The sequence below is a fragment of the Onychostoma macrolepis genome, chromosome 06 (genome assembly GCF_012432095.1).
Source record: "Onychostoma macrolepis isolate SWU-2019 chromosome 06, ASM1243209v1, whole genome shotgun sequence".
In the NCBI taxonomy this organism is placed as follows: Eukaryota; Metazoa; Chordata; class Actinopteri; order Cypriniformes; family Cyprinidae; genus Onychostoma; species Onychostoma macrolepis.
Genome location: NC_081160.1, coordinates 30857975 through 30879478, shown reverse-complemented (window position 1 = coordinate 30879478; position 21504 = coordinate 30857975). Strand labels below are relative to the sequence as shown.

Here is a 21504-nt window from a genome sequence, read left to right as displayed (position 1 = left end):
CACGAATTAAGACATCTGTACCAGTGTATGACTGAGACGAGAAAGGTAACACACTCTCCAAAATTAGTGACTGTGCAGACCCAGTGTCTCTCAGCATTACAATAGGTTTAAAATCAGAGACATCTGAAAGGGCTACACAATGCAAAACAAAATAAAACACAAAGTACAACCACATTGCACCAAACAAATAAATGGTGACCACATACATCACAAATGTAGATCGGGAATTTAACAAATACGCCCTGGGATGTAACACACCCACCCTTACTTACAAGGTATACCTTGTAAATAAAAATGACAAGTGTTTTTTTATTTTGTTTTGCATTGTGTTGTTTTGTACTCCCTCTCTGGTTTCTCTCTCTCTCAGTCCTCCCTTCTGCCAGGTATGGACATCAGCTGTGCCCAATTAAAACCAAACTCTGGGGGTGACCTGATTGGTTGACGAGATGGGAGCTGGTGGATAAAGCTGAGGTGGAAAGCCAGGAAGGAGAGAGTCTTTCCTCCTGCCCCAGCATGTGGTTTGGTTGATTGTTGTGAGGGCCTAAAGCCTTGAGTTTGTGTTACTAAGTGCTTTCCTTGTTAACAAAATCTAATCTGTTTATAATTTGACTCTGAACTATACTGTTCAAATTCTTTTGTTGCTTGTATTTGATTGTGGAAGCCGTAGAGAGGTGGACGGCATTTTCTTTTGCTAGTTGTGTGTTCTCCTGTTTTTGGTCAGATAGGGAGTGAGGTAAGTTATTTGTATTTTCTTTATTCAGGTAAGTTAGTTTGATCCTCCCAACATTTAGACCTATTTTGTTTGTTGTTTTGGCCTGGTCCCCTCTTGAAGGTTCTTGCTTCCTCTTTTATTTCTCCTAATCCAGAGTCAATAAAAAGATATCGCTTATATTTTAAATCTGTGTGGTGATTGCTGGCTGGGACAGGAGTGATGACCTCCACAAAAACCTTTTTCTTGTTTGTTGCACCTTTCCCCCAACCCCCAGACGGGGAAGGAATGTAACAACTAGAGGAGCTTTTTTAGAGAAGATTTTGATTTCTTTGAGTGACATTTTTGGTTGTCCTTTCTACCTTATTTTACAATGCGGAAGTAAGCTATTTTTCTGTGAATGACCGATTTATTAGCCACAGTAAATTGTAGTAAACGGTAAAACTATTTGCACTACAAAACAATGTGTTTATAATTACGACAATACATTAAAATAATATAATAACAAACACTAAAACAGGTATAAAAAAAAAAAAAAAAAAATGAATCCAGGCCATTCTGCATGAGATCCAGTGGGATTGTAAAAATGATCATATTGCTCGGGGTCAACAAGGCCTACATAAAAACCTTCAATTTTTAGATTTTTTTTTTATGTATCATTATGCATAAACTCCACCAAATTTGTTTTATTTCTCATATGCCAACAGACATTTGCATCAGTTACTTTACTTATGTGTTGGCGCAGGGTTTCATGATGCTGGCCAAACTAAATAAGCACTAGGCTTTAGGTTTCTCTGACAGGAACCCCGAGAAGTCGATAATGAACATCATGCATAGCACATAGTCCTTTTAAAGTCTTTGCATTCTCACAGATACATTTATCTTCGTGTGTGTGTGTGTGTGTGTGACCTTCAGTAACCCGTCTGCTCTCAGTTGAGTTTCCACTGGTTGGGAAGGTGTCTGTACAAAGTTTGCGTCACAGAAATAAATAATTTCCATACTAATGAATGTCACCCTATTCAGTCTTCCAAGGCTCCGCTGACAGTGTTCAGGGTCACTTGGCCTGCTGAATCCTGAACGCTCCTGTAAATGTTACATTCAGTGCGCTGACATTATGACAGATGACAAAACACATAATGTGGGTGAAAGGCTATCGTTTAATTGAACAAACACTCCTGTTGGTCCGGTTAGGACTTGATCCGAGTTACATCACTGGACTCAGGGACGAGTATGAGCGGCAATACACAGACAAGAATCGATACGTCACAGGCAGCTGCTGATGTAAATGTCCATATAATAAATATATGTGCTTTTTCATAATTGTGAGGCCAAGCATTTAATTATGAAAAAGGAGGAGAATGTCTATTTTTATATATGTATTTTTATTTCATATGTACATGTTTTTTTTCTCATCAGCAAAAGACGTCTTCACAATCCTACAAAAGTGCAAGAAAGAGTAAAATTAGTAATAAAAAGATTACATATGGCATATCAGTTGAACTGCATATTAATGCACCAAGTTGCTTTAAATCAGGGTTATTATCATTAATGAAAACTTATATAAAATATATAATCCCGCCCCCCCAAACTATTAAAAATCTTTTTTTAGCTATAGTTGTCAAGGTAGCATTTGTCATTTCTTTTTAAATTACTAAAATAACTAAAACTAATACAAAATAAAAATTCATAAATAATACATAGGCATATTTTAAAAAATAAAAATGACAAAATATTAAAACTAGTGAAGTGAAACTATACTAATAAAATCTAATTAAACATGAACAAAAACTGTTACAGCTAAGGGTGTTTGATGTCATATTTTTCCTGTATAGTAGCTATTCTTGTGATATTGTGTGTGTGTGTAGTTTCAAGAAAATTAAAATAAAGAGATTTAAAAAAAAAAAAAACATTAACAAAAACTGTAATAGCACATTAATGATTCTAAACACTGCTTTAAGCCATTAAAATGCTTAATGAACATGTTTCTTCTTATAAATATTAATAATACAATTAACTATTTACACCCTTAACCACTGTAAAATAGGAGGAAAAAATATATGGCTAAAATGACCAAACAAATAAATTCAATAAAACTAAACTGAAAGTAAAACCAGAAACTATACAAATAAAATCAAATTAAAAATATTAACAAAAACTAATAGTATATAAGTAATAAACCATTAAAATGGTTAATAAACTATATTCCTTGGCAGAATGTGTTTATTCTACTTATTATTAATAATGAAATTAACTATTTTAGAATGGGAGAAAAATATACAAATTAATTATAAATAATAATAATAATAATAATAAAAATAAAATAGAGATACTACACATTTGTTCTACAAATGTTCTACAAATGTGTAAATAATAATAAAAATAAAAAAATGTGTAAATTAAAAAAAAAAAAGTGTAAATTAAAAAAAATTAAAAAAATAATAGAATTAACAATTCTTTCACCAACAAACAGGATATCAACTTTCTGCATTAATATAGGATTGGTTGAATATAGGTTGCTGCATGTGTGTTTTATAATAGCTTAGTGGCTTATCAGAGCTGATGTTGGAGCTGGAACATTCTGGAATGAGTTCTCACCTTTTGAGAGGGATCCCACATTTTTCTGTTCCTTATTTGGGACTAGAGCGCATGCAGAGAGGAAGAACAAGGAACAGGTGTCAGTTGGCCTGAAATAGTGCTAACAATCCAAGCAACATGTTTGACTGTTTTGCTGAGTGTTTCTGTGGTGAGATCTAGCAGTAGGGTCTAACGGTGCACAGTCAGGCGGATGTAATTTAGTCTCTCTGCTGGTACACACATGTATAGAGTCATAATGAGTTTAATTTATGAGGAATTGCCACTCGGACACTTCCAGCAGCAGGGGCCGCAATCTCCAAGTTTAGCGTCCCCCATGTAAGGTCAGGCTCGGGGGGGAAGACAGATGTCTTGTCAAGACCCAAATAGAAAGAGAACCAAATCTCTTTTTGGCAAACCAAAGCTCCTTCTCCAAAGCAAAAACTCAAAACTGTTCTTTTGTGATACATTTTTTGTGACAATAATAGGAGTTGAACATAAACATGACCAGAGGTGTAAAAAAGTGCAGAGAAAATATATTCAAGTTGAAGTATGGGTATTGTGTTAATTAAGTATAGGTAATGTTTTTTTTTTTTTTTTATTTTATATTATTATGTTTTTTGCAATATCAGTACCACAGTCTATATTTTTGTCAAAAAAAATAAAAATAAAAACATGCACAAACTGTACAAAATCAACTATATTAAATATTTCATTCATATATTTGATTTTTTTTTTTAAATTGCGAGGGTATTGTTAAACATTTACTAATGCCAAAAACATATTTCAGTGAGAAAAAAAGTAGGCCTAAATGAAATACTGAGTGAAATGTTTCATTTTTGCTTTGGAAATGCATAAGAGTTCAAAAGTCTCACCAAGGCTGTATTTATTTGCTTAAAAATACAGTACAATCAGGTTTTCTTTTGTAATCTATTTTAAAATGTCATTTATTCCTGTGATCAAAGCAGTATTTTCAGCATCATTACTCCAGTCTTGTGTCACATGATCCTTCAGAAATCATTCTAATATGCTGATTTGCTGCTCAAGAAACATTTCTGATTATTATCAATGTTAAAACAGTTGTGCAGAGACATGATGCATTTCAGGATTCTTACATGAATAGCATTTATTTGAAATATAAATTTTTGGAACACCATAAATGTCTTTAATATCCTTTTCGATCAATTTAATGCATCCTTACTGAATAAAAGTATTGAACAGCAAACTTTTGAACAGCAGTGCAATTCTTAAGTACAGCAATGAAGACACATTTCTCTGGTGCTTTACACCCCTGAACACATCTAAAAATAGAGACTGACCTGTATGAATGTGGGTGTTGAACTTATTTCTTATCAGCATCAGCAATCACAGGCTCTGTTGGGAATGAAAGCAAGAATGCAGTTCAGTCCACTGACTTTCAAAACATTATGTGTGGGATAAATGTCCGTAAAGTTATCACCCAAACAAACACGCATGTTAACCATCTAATTATCTCGGACATGTGCAAACTCTTGTTGTGTCTGACGTGTTCATCTTCTCTGCTTTCAAAAGGCTGTAAATCATTTTACAATAACAATCTGTCCAACCCAGTAAAGATGCATGTGAAACGATAAGTTGACAAACATAAGAACAGGTCCCAGACTGGGTTAAGCATTTGTATTAACATAGCTTAGGTTGGATTACACTGGTAATAAGTCGCAATAAAGTGATGCTCCGGTTGATAAGTCGGCATGGGAACGATTCCAATCTGTTTATAACACACCGAAAATCATCTGACTATCATTACAGTATCATCTGATTGACCTAGACATCTATTTTACATCTTTATCTTAAGCTACTTGCCTCTCAATGCTCAATATAAACTCCATGTGTCTGGAATCATTCGTTTTTATCATCGCAGTGTTTTGTATCATTCCATGAATCCAGATGATTCGATTTTCTCTCTAACATACACAGCTTCTTTCCAGCACCAACAAAATGTTCTTGATTTCATTCATAAAAGCATCAGTCAAACACGTCTGCATGATGTTAACATTAACTCCAAATGTGGCCTTGACTAAATCTACACTTACAAAGAGCTGATTTAAATGTAAGTTCTCTGTTTTTTGCACATAACCCAATATAATATGCAATCCTTTTGAATATTTAAATGGACCATAATTCAATTCAGTCTTTTTCGACCGATGAAATGCCACAACTTTTCCAGTCAGTCATGATTACGTGTAGAAAATGATTTCACAGCCATTGCACTCCTAAAGAATAAGTCGAACCCATGAAATATTGCATAATTAGATAATGCGTTTAGTCTCTATAGACATTTTCATGACTTTTCTAGGCTTTGAAATCACAGTCAAATGATTTCCATGACCATGAAAAACTCCCTAAGGTCAGAAACCTGAACCTTTCAGTTGGCTCAGAATGCTGTCAATCAAGACCGAGACCATCACAAACTCATCATGACTGGAAATACTTTTTTGCATGTTCCACACTTGTGTTAGGTCTACGACAGTCACTTACGTTTAACCTCCAGTTTGCAGGTAATCAAGGCCTCTCCGTGCTCGTTCTTGGCCCTGCAGCTGTAGACGCCGCCGTCAAAGTTGCCGGGCTTGCGGATCTCTAGGGAGCAGATGCCCTGGTTGTTGATTTGCCTGAACTTGGGGTCGTCACCAATGATCATCTGATTCTTCATCCACTCGATCTTGGGCTGCAAAGAAGTCAGAAAACAATACAAATGAAGACATTTGCAGTCTATAATTGGTGAAAAGATGGACAAAGACACTGGAAAGAGGTATTTCACAATTAGTTTTTCACAACAGCCAATGTCACACTCTAAAAAATGAAGGTTCTTTTTTGGAATTGATGGTTCTTTTGATTATTAAATTATTCTTCACAACAAGGAAAAAAATGTTGTTTTAAGAACTGTTCACTGAAAGGTTTTTTAGGGAAACTAAAAAATGGTTCTTCTATGGTATCGCTGCAAAAAAACTCACATTTTTTTAAGAGTAGGAGAGCATAATATGGAAATATTTCATATATGTACTGATAATAAAAACTAGGCATCCCAGATAAACTGCTAATGGTACACTTTCCAACTGTGCTAAAAATATAACATGCATCACGTCACATTTCCTTATAAATTTAGCAGCCACTGGGTTTTTATTCACCCACCAAAGCCATTTTTACAGGCATTTGGCACTTGACGGGTGTTCATTTTGGACACTTTCACTAGTGTGTCTGTCTGATTCCAGTGTCATGGCCTCCACATATCGGTGTTTGGAAGCTCATCCCATCATAGTGATGCAGGAATCCCACTTATCCAGCTCACGCTGTCCCCCGTCTAGTTATCTTTCCCCTCTAGGAGCTGCACTATCTCTGGTGGCGGATTCCTGCACTGAACTGTTGAACAGCTCTTGATGGATTGAGTGTTGATTTTGTGACAGACTTCATTTCAAAATACCCATCAACACCATCTTTATAATAATTGAACACATTACTGAACATTACTGCATGAGGCTGGACTGTTCATGAAGATTAACGGATATAGGAGTCAGATGATGTTTACACCTGAATTGATCCGTTTTGCAATAAGATCTCTCAAATCACATTCAGATGTAGTCAGAAATGCATGTAACTAAATTACATTTTTAGTGTAAACACTAATTAATTTTTCTGGGACATCCACAGACTAACCTATCAATCACACAGTGCACTAAAACTTTATCATTTGCATGCAGCTTAAAAACCATCTGATTGTAAAAATGCATACATAAAGCAATGCAGCACATGCACTAAATGGGACATCTGTGGCATGTTGAGCATGTGCATTGAAGTTTAATTCGTTTTAAAATGTTTTTCTTGGTTATGTGAAAGCTAGAGACAACATTAAGGGAATGTTCCATTTCAGAATTTTGCAAACATTATGAGAATGTTACCTTTGAATGTTCTTTAAACCATTTGATACTTAATGTGCATTATATTAACCCCTTACAACTGCGGTTGTTATTGTTTGCAATGGATTATTAAATCTAACTTCCAAAGTACAGACTGTATTAACCCTTAGGTCGGTTTGTGCTATCACACTTTTTCATGTAATAATGAGCCCCTAGTGTTTGTTTGTTTGTTTCGTTTTTATACAATGTATAAATAATGTTTTTGTGCTAACGTTTTGAGAATGTTATTTCAGAAAAGATGAACAATGTTTGTTCATAACCTTGCCAGCACACTGGTTCTGCTTATGGGTGCATGAAAAACCATGTACCTTAGGGAATCCCCTAACGGAGCAAAGCAGCTTGGTGTTATAGCCAACAGTAGTGCTGCGGTCTGCCAGGGGGGTGGTGAATTTGGGTGCCTCGCTGAAGTCATGTTCCTTGTACTCTAGAGGCTTGTAGTCAATGCCTATAAAAACACATCATGAAGATCCGTGAAGTAAGAATAATAAGAATAGACACTGGATGCCTGAAAAACACTGCAAGACTTTTGCAAGACTTGCAAGAACCTATATGTAAATATTTGTAAATTGAATGCAAGTCACATTGGAAAAAAGCGTCTGCCAAATGCATAAATGTCAAATGACAAGACTAGGGCTACTATTGTTAACTAAAAATAAAAGTAATAAAAAAATACAATTGTTTGATGAAAAACTTAAAAAGAAAATGTTGCCTTTTTAACTGGAACAACTAAAAACTACTAAAAACTAAACTAAAAATAAATGAAACATAAATAGTAATATTTTTAAACAAAAAATTACAAAAGCAGATAAAATTACTAAAAATATTTATAAACAAAATTTAAAATGAAAACAATAAAAATAAAACAAATTTCAAAATATTAATAAAAATATAATAGTACATAAATAATACTAAAATGATTTTATATATATATATATATATATATATATATACAGTGGTGTGAAAAAGTGTTGGCCCCCTTCCTGTTTTTTAAATTTTTTGCATATTTGTTACACTTAAATATTCAGATCATCAAACAAATTTTAATATTACACAAAGATAACCCAAGTAAATACAAAATGCAGTTTTGAAATAATGATTTAAATTATTAAGGGAAAAAAGCGGTCCAAACCTGCTTGGCACTACGTGAAAAAGTGCTTGCCCCCTAAACCTAATAACTGGTTGTGCCACCCTTTGCAGCAACAACTGCAATCAAGCATTTGCGATAACTGCTAATGAGTCTGTTACAGCGCTGTGGAGGAATTTTGGCCCACTCTTCTTTGCAGAATTGTTTTAATTCAGCCACATTGGAGGGTTTTCGAGCATGAATGGACTGTTTAAGGTCATGCCACAGCATTTCAATTGGATTTAAGTCCAGACTTTGATTTGGCCACTCCAAAGTCTTCATTTTGTTTTTCTTCAGCCATTCAGAGGTGGACTTGCTGCTGTGTTTGGAATCATTGTCCTGCTGCAGAACCCAAGTGCACTTGAGCTTGAGGTCACAAACCGATGACCGGATATTCTCCTTCAGGATTTTCTGATAGAGTGCAGAATTCATGGTTCCATCAATAATGGCAAGTCATCCAGGTTTTGAAGCTGCAAGGCAGGCCCCAGACCATCACACTACCACCACCATGTTTGACTGTTGGTATGATGTTCTTTTTATGAAATGCTGTGTTGGGTTTACGCCAGATGTAACGGGACACACACCTTCCAAAAAGTTCAACTTTTGTCGCATCAGTCCACAGAATATTTGCCCAAAAGTCTTGGGGACAATCAAGATATTTTTGGGCAAATGTGAGACGAGCCTTTGTGTTCTTTTTGGTCAGCAATGGCTTTTGCATTGGAACTCTCCCATGTATGCTGTTTTTGCCCAGTCTCTTTCTTATTGTTGAATCATGAACACTGACCTTAATTGAGGCAAGTGAGGCCTGCAGTTCTTGAGATGTTGTTCTGGATTCTTTTATGACCTCCTGGATGAGTCGTCTTTGTGCTCTTGGAGTAATTTTGGTAGGCCGGCCACTCCTGGGAAGCTTCACCACTGTTCCAAGTTTTCTCCATTTGTGGATAATGGCTCTGACCATGGTTTGCTGGAGTCCCAAAGCCTTAGAAATGGCTTTATAACCCTTTCCAGACTGATACATGTAAACTATTTTGTTTCTCGTCTGTTTATGAATTTCTTAAGATCGCGGAATGATGTGTTGCTCTTTAAACATACAAAAGGCCCAGCAGAGGTTGTACTTCCTTCGTCAGCTGAAAAAGTTCAACCTGCCACAGGAGCTGCTGAAACAGTTTTATTCAGCTGTTATTGAGTCGGTTCTGTGCTCCTCCATAACTGTCTGGTTTGGGTCAGCCAGCAAATCAGATTTAAGAAGACTTCAACGGACTGTTAGGACAGCAGAAAAGATCATTGGTGTGCACCTGCCCAGCCTTCAGGACTTGTACAACTCCAGAGTGAAGAAACGGGCAGGTAACATCATCAAAGACCCCTCTCACCCCGGACACAACCTGTTTGCACTTCTCCCTTCAGCCAGACGCTACAGATCTCTGTGCACTAGAACATCTAGGCATAAAAACAGTTTTTTCCCCCATGCCATCTCCAGCTTAAACAGCTAACACATGAATCATTATCGGTGTTCTGTAATTCATTCTGTAATTCATTCTCCATCTTTAATTATTGCCTCTTTCTCAAGTATTAGGTAAATACACATACATATGTTTATTTATACAGCTGTATATAGAGTAAATAATGCACAAATCTGTACATAAATCTACTGTTCCAGATTCATACTTATTATTATTATGATTATTATCCATTGTTAAGTCTTACTATTTAAATGTTTTTTCTGTTCTCATGTCAGATGTGTTTGTATGTATGTATGTACCAGGAGCACCTTAAAACCACAACAAATTCCTCGTGTGTTTGCGCACACCTGGCGAATAAAGCTAATTCTGATTCTGATTCTGATTCACTTTGTCAGACAGGTTCTATTTAAGTGATTTCTTGATTCAACAGGTCTGGCAGTAATCAGGCCTGGGTTTGGCTCGTGAAATTTAACTCACCTTTCTCAAATAATGTGGTTAATCACAGTTCTTTCATGATTTAATAGGAGGGGGCAATTAATTTTTCACGTAGGGCCAGGTAGGTTTGGACAGCTTTTTTCCCTTAATAAATGAAATCATCATTTAAAAACTGCATTTTGTATTTACTTGCATTATCTTTGTGTAATATTAAAATTTGTTTGATGATCTGAATCTTTTAAGTGTGACAAATATGCAAAAATTTAAAAAATCAGGAAGGGGGCCAACACTTTTTCACACCACTGTATATATATATATATATATATATATATATATATATATAATTACACATCACACTTGTGTGTGTATGTGTGTGTTTGTGTGCTCTGATCAAATGTCAAATGTATAAAATGCAGAAAAGCTGGTTCACCTGTCTTCTGGATGTAGGCTGAGGTCTTTGTCACGGTGGCTTCTTCACTGATTCCACACTTGTTCTCAGTGAAGACTCTGAAGATGTAGGTGTTCCCCATGATCAGGTCTGAAACAGTGGCATTCATTCTGTGATAATGCTCCAGTATTGTGAACCAGTCCTGTGGAGATAGATATAGATATACTCCAGACATGACTACTGACAGCGTACAACTGAGTTAGTTAGATAATTTCGCTGACTAGTGCCACCGAAAGGAACGGCATGAATACACAGTTTTCAAAACAGTTTTATGAACACACCCCATCCCCCAGTCAACCACTGATACAATAAACAAATCCTCCCCCAACTCACACCATTGGTCGAGTCAGAGCTGTTGGGGAGGACTAGATGGGTTGCTAAAAAACTTAAAATGTGAGAAAATGAAACTATGAATGTCACAGTTATAGTTATAGTCTCTGCATGTTGAGCTTGGATAGTAAAAAGTATTTTATTTTTAGGGGCTGTTCACACTGTGCATTACAATGCACTACTTTTCCATTGTTTTTCTATGTAAACACGGGCTAGACAGACGTGTATGACCGTTGCGCTCGTGTCACATGTCTTTCGCAGCATCTTACATGTAGCGCCGCTCATCAATGTCAGTTCCAAAACAGTAGACCAATCAGAAGACCCCGGAGGCGGGGCATTCCTGAGCGCTGTGTCTCGCGTTTTTAGACACAAATACGTGTTCTGTGTGAACGGCTCCTTAAGCTTTAATATGGCAAGGCATTTACATGGTACTTCAAGGCATTTTCAAGAATATCATGTAAATCGTGGCATGATGTCCAAACAAACTTGGCACTGTCATGATAAATGTCTATTGCAATGTTACTATGTCCAAAAAAAACATGTTAAAACCATGGTATTTTGTTATAAATGTCATAATTTTTGAAAGAGCCTCTACCCCTGTTTTTTTGTCAGCCTTCTGGATGGTGTATCCAGTGATTGCTGTGTTTCCAGTATCCTTGGGCTCAGTCCATTCCAGAGCAACATTGAAACCCCAGGTGTCCACGATCTTGACGCTGGCTGGAGGTCCAGGCAACTCTGGTGAAAAGGTCAACAAGTAAATAAAAAAACTCATAAACTAATATAAACCACAGTCAACAATGTGTACTAACACTTACCAACAATCTGCAGAGTCAACTGAGATTTGTCCTCAAAGCTTTCCACTTTCACACACATCTCATACACGCCGGAGTCAGCTCTCTCAGCGGCACGGATGAAGAAGATGCTGTCCTTGTCGCTGTTGCGGATGTTCACCTTTTTAGTATCCAGAGGCTGGCCATCCTTTGTCCATGACACAGCAGGTTGTGGTTTGCCCTGCAGGTAAGAAAATAAGACAGGTTTAGCTGCAAATGAATGAACAAAATCAACTTTTACCAGATATATTCACTGAAAACAGATTTAGAATTGACTAATTGGTCTTCTTCTTCTTGCATATTTCTTTCTTTTTTATTTTTGTACAATTAAATCCTTTGCTTGTGACAAAGAAGTTTAAATAATTGTATTCAATGTGCACTTAAAATATATTTTCAAATCTTAAAGTATATTTAAAAAACGTGCACTTGCAGATTATGTAATATTAATGAAATAAAAGCCTACTTAATTATACTTAAAGTGAAAACATTCCTCACTGTTTCTTAACACACTTAAGTTCACTTTTAAAAGGTACACTTTGTAATAATGTCAAATTAAAAGTTTTACTTTAAACTATATTTTAAATCATTGTTTTAAAATCTTTTGTCATGAGCTTAAATACACTTATTTTGATGTGTTGATGAACATACTTAAGAACATGTAAAGTACTTGAATTTAATTTTAACTGTGGTTGTTATTTAATATTACATCTACAGTAAAGACATTTTAATTTACTAAAATTAAGGTCACCACAAATGCTTGTATGTTAAAAGAGCACCCTAAAGGTCAACTAATTCCATTTAATATAAATTTTAGTAAAACTTTTTCATTTAATTGCAAATAATATTCATTGCATTGCATTGAAATCACACTTAAGTACATTCTTTTAAACATATTATTTCCGTTAATCCATAATAAGTACTCTTTCTAAACATATGCTAAATTCTACTTCTTTTTTATAATGGGGTGATTAGTGTTACCAAGCAGTAAATCCTACTGTACATCTTGGCTGTGATGTAAACAAAAGTCTACTGGCTATTTAAAGCAACAACAAAAAATAGTACCAGGCCAGCCCTGCGATATATCCAGTGCAACTTCCTGTTTTAGTAGGAAAAGGTAGGAAATAAAACCATGAGTTTAGAACAGCACACTATTTGAGTAAGAGTAGCATGTTAGTATTCTTATTCTAAGTATTCCAAATTTAAGCATTTTTAGTATTTTTATTCCAAATTTAGCCTTAATTTAAAATTAATTAATGTGTGTACATCTGGCAAAAACAAAATAAGCAAGCAGGAGTTTAGCTACCTTTAAAAGAGTTTGGCTATCCACCTTTTTCTTCCCGTAGTAAATTCTATGGGTCTAACTTCCAGTCTCATCCGCATCCAGCTATTTTTAGCTGTACAAAATAGCTCATTTTGCTGCTTGATATTGCAAATCGGTGTATCTTACCATATTATTTTAATGTATTATCTTAATTATGAACATATTGGTTTGTAGTGCAAACAGTTTTACCGTTCACTGCACGTTGTTATTCTTCTCGTCATTTCCCTATAGCGACTAATGAACCGGAAGTCTCGCCCATAGACTTACGTCCGCATTGAAGAATAAGGTAGATAATCATGCATTTTCAGTAACCTTAACATTTGTCAAGAGATCACATACACTGAAGGGAATAAGAAGGTTGATTTTCTCTCCAACATTTTTCACATAACGCTGCCTCAGGAAACGTGGCAGACGAATTTTGGGGCGATCTGTGGGGAGGAAAGATGGTACATAATATGATTGCATTGTACAGTATGCTTTTAAACACTATGAGCAGGGTTAAATCTTCACTGAGATTATACAGAACTACATCTTCCTTGTGCACATGCCCAATTGCTCGAAGACAGAACAACTTTAATAAAGAAATACATGCTCTTATTTTATTGGCAAACCTAAAAACAAACCTATTCAATTTTCATTTTTATTGTCAGTCATCTCAAAAATATTGAGGAAAAATTCTAGAAAAATTTTATTAAAATATATTTAATAAAAATATAAAGAATGTTTTTGTAACATTCTCATTAAGTTATGAAAACTATTTGAACATTCAAAACTTTTTTAATTTTAAAACTTTTTTTTGTTTTGTTATGTGAACGTTAAGGGAACATTCCATTTAAAATTTTGCAACATTATGGGAATGTTACTTTTGAATGTTCTCTGAACATTCTCACACAAGCAGTAACATTTAAAATTTTTTACATTAGCATCCTACTAAAATGCTACAGAAACAAACATTCCATGAACATTATTTATACACTGTAAAAAATAAAATAAAAAGTTGAGCCAACTTAAAATTTTAAGGCAACCAAAAAAAAAAACAATTTTTGAGTTTGCTCAACTTGTTTTTGTGGGAGATTCTCACATTTTTGTTGTATAAACTTAAAACAACAAGTTGAGAAAACTCAAAAATCTGCTGAAGCTGGTTGTGTTAAAATTTTAAGTTGGCTCAACTTTTTTATTTTTTTTTACAATGTATAAATAATGTTTTTGTGCTAAAGTTTTGAGAAAACATTATTAAAGACACAGATAACTCTGAACAAAAGTTCTATTAAAGTTACTGTAAGAATGTTTGTTTGTAAGAATGCTTTTGAGTGAACCTTGCCAAAATGTTAGCAAAAGTTCTGAGAACATTCCTTGTTAGGATAGCATTATTTATTGAACCAGAAAACTGATTTGCTAACCTTAACGTGACCCTGGCCTCCAGAGCGCAAGCTAACTGTAATTTTATCTTTAGCTACAGTCAGCCTGTTTCATCTTATGTTGGTTAACAGTCTACAGCAAAAAAACAAACAAACAAAAAACTACCAAAATCCTTTGCAAAACCATAGGACGATCCCAGAAGTTAAACACAGAAGGAAAGTCATTTACGCAAACACACCCTGAGCTAGCCAACAAGCTAATGGTGGTTCTGTTGGACTCATCACGGCTTTAAATAGATCAGTCCTATTACACCCCTGCCACTAATAACTTATGATGGAGAGCTTTAGTTACATTAAAACTGCTGAATTACAAATAATTCCAAAGGCTGCATCTTAAGAGTCACAGTTTAGCATTCATTTCTAATGGATGCTACAAAATTCTAGTACATTGCCTAAATGGAATTAACAACTTTTGCATTTCAGTCAGCATTTTAATCAGCAAAGCAATGCATATAAAAAGGTGAATTGGTATCTGCAAAACTCCTTGAAGCATTAGCCGGATGCTAACTCTCTTACAAGCTACAGCATGCCTCTAAATAAACATAGCATCTCTAGCAAGCTAAAAAGTCTCCTGGGGTAACCTTAGATGCCACTTGAGTCCTTATGCAGTGCGAGAACATTTGGGAAATGTATCCCACCCTCCGAGTCGACCCATTCACACTTGTCGCCATCGCTCTTAAAGGAAGTAGCTTGACACTGGTCCAGGCGGCTAGCTGTCAATGACTTTGAAGCCATGTAAAACCTTCTCCATGTAATCCTTGTTAATGCACAGCACTTACCAACTAACTATTTTCCAAGGATATGCAACAGAAGTTTTTCTTATTGGAAAAACACGCCTCTGTGCATTGGAGGGAATGTAGAAAGAAGACCTTTAATCGGAGATCTGCCAAAATTTCCCTCCCCCTCTTTTGCGTAGACCGGATTCAAGTTACATTCCAATGCCGCTTGACTTTCCATTCTACATTTATGATTTCTTTCTTTAGACGCTGGACATGTGAAGTGTGTACAGTGACTGCAAGCATTCGTACACGAAAACTAGTTTACATAACGGCTGCAATAATGTGGCCGAATGTGAAATACTTGGACAATATCTAAGGCATCGAAAACCACTTACTAAAATTGTTTTTTTATTGTTTTTTTTATTATCTATATTTATTTATTTATTTTAATAATTTCCTATTTTTATTTGTGTGTGCGTATGTACGTAGGTGAGTGTTTAAATGTTTATACATGTGTATATATACTACTTTTTAATTATCTTTTAAATATTATAGTCAACATGGATATAATCCCAATAATGGTGAGGGTCAAGGGATTATTAAATCTAATTTTTACTGAAAAGCCAATATAAAAACTTTGAGAAAAAAAGAACTAAAGTCATGCAACAACAAAGATTTCTTTCAAAAATATTTTTTTTTCTGGTGTTTTTGATCTGAGAGGGTTTGTAAGGCAACACCTCTTCGCGTTAAAGCCAGACGCTTGTCAGGTAGATTTATTTAGATTTATTTTTTCACAACTGGCAACCTCTTAGAGCCAATTAGGGGGCCCTGTAGAACAGCATGAGCGGTTGGCTTGACGTGGTACCAATTTCACCTCTCGAGATAGCTCTGAGGTCTGGGATACTTGAGACTCGAGAGGTGGCCTCCGATCTTTAGAGCAGCAAGAGCTGCGTAACTCTATGTTCCAACTTTTACAGTTATTATATCTAAGGAAAACTGTCTTAGTTGCAGGGGGACAGAACATTATGAAATACATTCTGAAACTTTTCAGCATGGCTCATGAATGGTTATTTGGTGGCTATATCAGTAATGCATAAATCTTGTGGTTTTCTGCTTGGTCATTGTTGTTTTATGTCCCTGGTTGCACTTTTTTTTTCTGTGGCCAAGCAAAGGAAACTCATAACATGTCATGATTATTTATGAAGAAGTTAGAGGGGAACTTAAAGCTACAGTATCTGGGAAGTAAAATGTTGACTTACCTACAACCTCTCTGACCAGGACAGGGTCGGCCAGAGTGGCAGGAGGGCTGCGGCCGCCAGGGTTTACAGCCAGCACCCTGATGTTCAGGCGGTCACCGGTGGTCTGGTTCTTAATGATGTAACGGCAGGACACAGTCAGCTCCTCGTTAGCGGCTTTCCAGTCACCAGCTAGGATGGAAAAATTAAAAATTAGTTGCAAGAACATCCAATACGATTTGCATCCTATCATAACTATCATAAAATTGATTGTTGATTTATTGTACATTGATTGTAAAGCTTTTTGAAAGGCAAAATTTTAATAATAATAATTAATTATAGCCATACTTGTAATAGTTGGATTTAAAAAAAAAAATAATAATAATAACCTTCACCCATTAACGATCATAAAAAATATTTTTTTATTAACTGTGAACACTGATTGTACAGCTTTTGGAATGCCAATTTTTAAATAAAAATGCATTAAAAAATAATTATATAAAAACTGATATGAAATATTATTAAAGTATTATTATTTTAAAAATGAATAAATATAAATTTTGAAATGCGTTATTTAAATAATACACAAAAATATTAACAACTTTTAATCATTTTTTAAAATTCTATTAATAATCATAAAAATGTATTGCTAAATAATTTCACATTAATTGTAAAGCTTTTTGGAAAGGTGGTATTTAAATAAAATTAGGTATATAAATATTATCACTTTATTATTATTTTTAAAAATGAATAAACAAATTTTGAAATGTGTCAGTTTATGTTTTCCGGAACAAATTGGTGAGTGTGTGCATATACCTTTTTTCAGCACGTATTTGCACTTTTAACGGCTGTATCAGCAAGTGTAACTGTATTTACGTGTGTGCAACTGACATGAGGGCACCAGCCATGCTCTTCTGCTATCAGACTTCTGCGTGGCACTTCTAGAAATGCCTCACTCCATATAGGGACACAACTGAGGTGGGTGTACATGTTGCTGTTGACATACTGGGGACAGGTGCAACTGAGAGCTTTGACCAGCCAATAAAATGCTAATGAACCTTTCGCTGCATTTCATTTAAGGTACGGTATTGTGAGGTGGCATTTCAAGATGCAAATGTATGCAAGTGCTCTGCAAGCCACTGTAATCAAATGAAAAGGCTTTAGATTTTAGGTTTAATCCTCACTGAGGGCTTTATTACCCTAGTGTTTGCAACCAAAAGCAGCTGACTTGCCTTCCGGTCAGACGATGCCTGTTTTATTATCTAAACATCTAGAACAAAAAGGCCTTTGTGTTATGCTAGATTGAATCTGGACGTGTCTTGATGTCTTCCTACCTCTATATACTATCTAAGAAGGCCTGAATTTCTAAATTGACATCAGACTCACTTCCTTCCTTGCAGATTTCCACAGTGTATCCGTCCAGACCAGAGTTTCCAATGGTGGCTGGTGGTCTCCATGAGATAGTGACGGAAGTGTCATTGACATCCTCAACGCCGAGCTCGAGAGGCTCGCTGGTGGGCTCTGGAGAGGAAAACACGCATTTAATATTTCAAACTAAAATCAGGCACTTCAACTGGAAATGTTTCAATCGGAAATGACACAACGTAGGTGATCTGAAGTGGTTTTGATTCCCCGTGGGTTTACCTGCAGGTGGAGGAGGTGTAGGTGCTTTGATTTCCTCAGCAGCTGGAGCTTCAGCATCAGCTGGTGTTAAATAGGCACATTAATAAAAGCAGCATATAACAGAGCGTCAGGCATTAGTTTTGTCAAAAATGATGGAATAATAGCTCAGGTTTTGGCATAATCCAAAATATGATTTCAGCACACATAGTTTCCAAATTCAGCACCTTCAGTATAAAATTGGTGCATTTCTAACATTGCCTTTATTAGAAAAATGCATTGATTAGATTAGAAAGTCAACATGAAATCAATATTGACACAATGACGTCGGGTACACTGTTAACTCACTGAGCATGCATTTAAAATGGCTTGCGAACATTTTGTCTTTCATGTTGACTAAATTTTTCAGTACTGTGCAAATGCAGTGCGTCAAATAAATTTACAGTAGCAGTTTACCGGCTTACCACTGCTATTATCATTAGCGGGGCCTCAGCAGCGTTTGCAGCAGCTTCTTATGCGATGTGGCCAGCAAATCATTTCTAAATGTTAGTAAAATATTAGAATGGACCAGACATTTGAGGCTTGATTTGCATGCACAGAATATATTTTTAAAAACAGAAACAAGTACACAATCGATACATCAAACGATATTTGGTCATTCATCCAGACTGGATGTATGAGCACATTATCTGTTTCAAGTTCATTTTAGTATATTTATCCTTGTATAAACAGTAAGGAATGAAATAATTTAGTGGTAGCATATAAGCTGCACACAAAATAATGAATATCTCTTTTTTTTTTATATCATTCGAAAAATCATTTATATTCATCCATTTTGTGCATGTCTGATATCGTTTCTGCTATCATTATTTCATTTAATATAAAGAATATTTCTAAAACCAACAATCACTAAAGAATTCCCCTTAATTACACACTTACCTTGTGACTGTAAAAGACTGGGCTCACTAATTAAAACATCATAGTTAAATATTTATTATTGTCTTCATGCATTGTGTTAAAGCTCTCTGTGGGACTGTAAATAGAGTTGTCTGCGTTTGCCACAAACTCTAAATACCTCTGGCTTATAAGGCCTCAGTGGATATAGCTGGTGTTAAAATAATAATTACACAGGTGGTGAACGGCATGCTTTGCTTATGTTAGAGAGCAGGAGAGATTATCATGTGAATGATCGCACATTATAGTGAAAGATTAAGGAATTGGGCTTCTGTAGAAGCTCATGTTAAGATTTATGCTATGCAGACACTAAAACAATTTTATGTTAATTAAAAATAATAAAAATTGTTTTCTTTGACTGCATTTCACCTTGTTAACCAGTTTCCAAGAAAATACCACTGCAAATCATAAATTAATAGGTTAAAAATTTCAAAATCATTTTGCTAGCTGTTAAATTTTTGACACATTACGCCATTTTATTTTAGTAAGCACAAGGAGAAAAGTACTATAACATTCAATCACAGAAAGTACCACACATTACTATGGTACTACATGGACATGGTGTTCTTTAAAGTACTTTGGAGCAGCATGTTAATGAAATGGTGCATTATCTTCATTGCACCATAGTACTGCTACAGTACTTTGCACTACAGGTAAATATCTAATAATATAACAGCCATAATATGATATTTTTGTGGAAACTATGGCTACCATGGTATTTTTGCAAATTAACTAAATAAATGAATGATATTTAAAAACAAATCCTGGAAATCAAACACACACTTGAAGTAGAGCAAAAGTAGCAGAATAAATGTTGAATAGGTCAGGGCGAACAGCTGGTATGATCAGTATAGTGTAGAAGCGAGGAGAGGTTAACAGGTGTAAACGCTCCCTGGTGTTTTTTTTAAACCATCAGCTGTAGTCAGACATTTTCCAAGTAGTTACCAAGAGTTCTTGGCTCCAGTAGCAATGCACACTGAGTTCTCATGCATTAGGAGGTAATTGTTAAATGACATAACATGCATGTGTTAATAGAGTCTGTTTGTTTGTTTGCATTTATTATTATAAATGATAAGAGTGGATCTTACAGACGCAGGGTCATGTTTCACCAAATCATTGTAAGATACAAGATCTTGCATAAAGCAAATGACACTATTTTTGGTTTTTCTTTGCATGGTAACATGACAATTAAGCAAATTCTTCTTCTAATTCTTATTACACATAAATGATAAAAATGTTTCCATCACTGTAATGATTTATTATTTAAATTATAATGTAGTACTTGAATGTAGCAATATTTGCTGTAATTAATTTCATTAATGCTGATTTAAATCAGGATTCATCATCATGAATTGATTATTCTCATTATTATTTATGCAAATTATAATTTCTTTTTTCCCCTTACAATTTTGGACTTAAATATGACTGATTTTACTCTTGCTATGCTCTTTCTTAAATATATTCACCCAATAAAAGTATCCATTTAGAATTCACTTTTTAAGATCCATGATTTAGTTTGGGGTCTCCTTACACACTCAGTACCTGCAGCGGGTTCGGCTGGTGGGGCTTCAGCAGGAGGTGCCTCAGCAGGAGGTGCCTCCGCCGGGGCTCCTTCAGCCGGGGCTGCCTCCGCTGGAGCGGCTTCGGCGGGGGCTGGTTCGGCGGGGGCTGGTTCAGCGGGGGCGGGCTCGGGTGCGGGCTCGGGCGCGGGCGCTGGTTCGGGTGCGGGTGCCGGTGCCGGCTCCTCCTTCTTGGCGGCCTTAGCCGACTTCTTTATCGGGGCTGGTTTTGCCGGCATGCTTGTCCGCTTCTGGGATCCCTCTGACTTAGTAAGTCCTTCGGCTCAGTTTGAAGATGGGTCACCCCAGATTTATAGCCTAAGGCATGTGCTACTCAACTCCTCCCCTCGAGAGTTTCAAGTGACTAGTGAGGGAGCAGAGCCCTCAGCATCACGCTCACTTAAGCTGTATATATGCACTGTACTCGCAGTCGAGTGTCACTGCCGATAAGAAGTGTGCTAGTACTGACTACTGAGGGGTGGGGGAGGGGCATTTTAAGTAATACTTAACCGATTATTATAACCGATGATGCACTTAAATAAGCGGAAAACAGAAGTGTGGAATGTTCATGCACTCAACAGTCTCGGCTTTAATTACGTCGCGAAGGGGGAGGGGCTATCAGATGACAAATTAACCGAATATAATTCATACACTACATGGTTGAGTACATAGTGCATAAGAACATAGTGTATAAGCGCATAGTGTATAGTGTGTCATTTGGGACACAGTTGTAAATTAGATGTTTTTGTCGCTAAGTATAGGCCCCACAGAAATTGTTGAGGTGGTAACCATAGCAACAACTACGCCAAAGTTTGTATTTAT

The 21504-nt window shown here is 35.8% G+C and overlaps 1 protein-coding gene across 2 annotated transcripts; it reads right to left on the bottom strand.

Annotated features, from left to right (window-relative positions):
* Positions 1-1846: 1846 nt before the first annotated feature.
* mybphb (myosin binding protein Hb) lies at positions 1847-21080 on the bottom strand. 2 transcript variants are annotated; one of them, XM_058780208.1, is made up of 13 exons: positions 20666-21080; positions 18194-18253; positions 17936-18070; positions 16574-16741; positions 13517-13605; positions 11842-12037; positions 11622-11761; positions 10679-10838; positions 7539-7675; positions 5798-5984; positions 4600-4654; positions 3305-3346; positions 1847-2145 (listed from the first exon to the last, which is right to left on the bottom strand). In XM_058780208.1, exons 1-11 carry the CDS (start codon positions 20919-20921, stop codon positions 4623-4625), a joined length of 1560 nt encoding a protein of 519 aa, XP_058636191.1. In that variant the 5' UTR covers positions 20922-21080; the 3' UTR covers positions 1847-2145; positions 3305-3346; positions 4600-4622. The 2 variants fall into 2 exon arrangements, with proteins under 2 accessions (XP_058636191.1, XP_058636190.1); XM_058780207.1 differs by lacking the exon at positions 18194-18253 and having other exon boundaries at positions 20666-21075.
* Positions 21081-21504: the final 424 nt, after the last annotated feature.

Coding starts and splice junctions, on each gene's coding strand:
- mybphb (XM_058780208.1), bottom strand. CDS start 20,921: ATGCCGGCAAAACCAGCCCCGATAAAGAAGTCGGCTAAGGCCGCCAAG. Junction 12,038..13,516: donor ACCTTCTTATTCCCTTCAGT/GTATGTGATCTC, acceptor TCTTACCTGCAG/GGCAAACCACAACCTGCTGT. Junction 4,655..5,797: donor CTGCAAACTGGAGGTTAAAC/GTAAGTGACTGT, acceptor CATTCCCAACAG/AGCCTGTGATTGCTGATGCT.